At 52.2% G+C, this 1,043-nt stretch overlaps 1 protein-coding gene across 1 annotated transcript in view; it reads left to right on the forward strand.

Annotated features, from left to right (window-relative positions):
* Positions 1–301: 301 nt before the first annotated feature.
* Positions 302–1,043, forward strand: part of RRP7A (ribosomal RNA processing 7 homolog A (S. cerevisiae)) — a gene marked incomplete at its 5' end in the record, with an annotated part of 1,851 nt that continues 1,109 nt past the window's right edge. The window contains 2 exons of the mRNA XM_010160419.1: positions 302–425; positions 901–998. Of these exons, the coding sequence (XP_010158721.1) occupies positions 302–425; positions 901–998 (222 nt within the window). The remainder of the gene's footprint in view (positions 426–900; positions 999–1,043) is intronic.

Raw genomic sequence — 1,043 nt, forward strand, 5'->3', positions numbered from 1 at the left:
CCCTCGACCTGCTGGCCACACTTCTCCTGATACAGCCCAGGATACGGTTGACTTTCTGGGCTGCCAGCGCACACTGCCGGCTCATGTCCAGCTTTTCATCCACCAGTACCCCAAGTCCTTGAGATACAGGAAACTATTTGGGGGTGTTGGGTGACATAAGTAATTATTTAAGTTTACTTTTTTTTTTCATTATCCTACTGTAACCTCTGGTTTGATTTTTATTTTATTTGTACTGCAGCTCCTTGCTGTGTCACCAGTTTCCCTCGTCTGTTTGACTGGCCTAGGTGTCTCTTTCTTCTAGGGGTTTCACGTAGCATACGTGGTGTTCAGGAAACCAGCTGGTGTCCAGGCAGCCAAGGCCCTGTCACGGGAAGGTCCCTTGCTGATATCAACAGAGAGTCACCCTGTGAAAACCGGCGTTAGCAGTAAGTCAGCCCTCACTATCTTCCTTCTAGCTAGTGCCAGGGAAAAACGATACCCGTTCCTCACTGAATCTTACCTGTGTGACCCAGACTCATTCTCACCGGTTTGTACTAAGCCGGGAGATGTCCCGTGTCTCGCGGTCCTGCTTTTATCATTCACAAGGTCGCAATCTTGTACTGGTGGTTGTGGTCAGGTCCAGTGGGAGAAAGGGATTGCTTGGTGCAGTAAAGGGGTATTTTTTCCCCGCTGTCTCTTCAGTATCACGTAGATTCAGAGAAACTGGCCATGTCCTGCCCTCAGGGTGGAAGTCAGACTCGGTAACAGGCACCAGCTGTCCGCAGGATGACAGTGGGGAGGCTGAGCAGAAACGGGAGCAGACTGTCCATCTCCACAGCAGTTCTGTCTAGAGCTGCCCACAGGCATTGCGCTAGGGCTGGCTTCTGAGAGAGGCTGCTGCTGACTTCTTCTCTGTCTCAGAGTGGATCGAGAGCTATGCGGCCTCAGTCGTGGATCCGGAGGAGCTCAAGGCCGAGGTGGACGCCTACATGCAGGACTATGACAAAAAGATGGCAGAGGTGAGGCCAGGCTGGGGAGGGAACCCAGCCAAGCAGTTTATCTGG

The sequence above is a fragment of the Eurypyga helias genome, unplaced genomic scaffold (genome assembly GCF_000690775.1).
Source record: "Eurypyga helias isolate BGI_N326 unplaced genomic scaffold, ASM69077v1 scaffold32921, whole genome shotgun sequence".
NCBI classification, from domain to species: Eukaryota; Metazoa; Chordata; class Aves; order Eurypygiformes; family Eurypygidae; genus Eurypyga; species Eurypyga helias.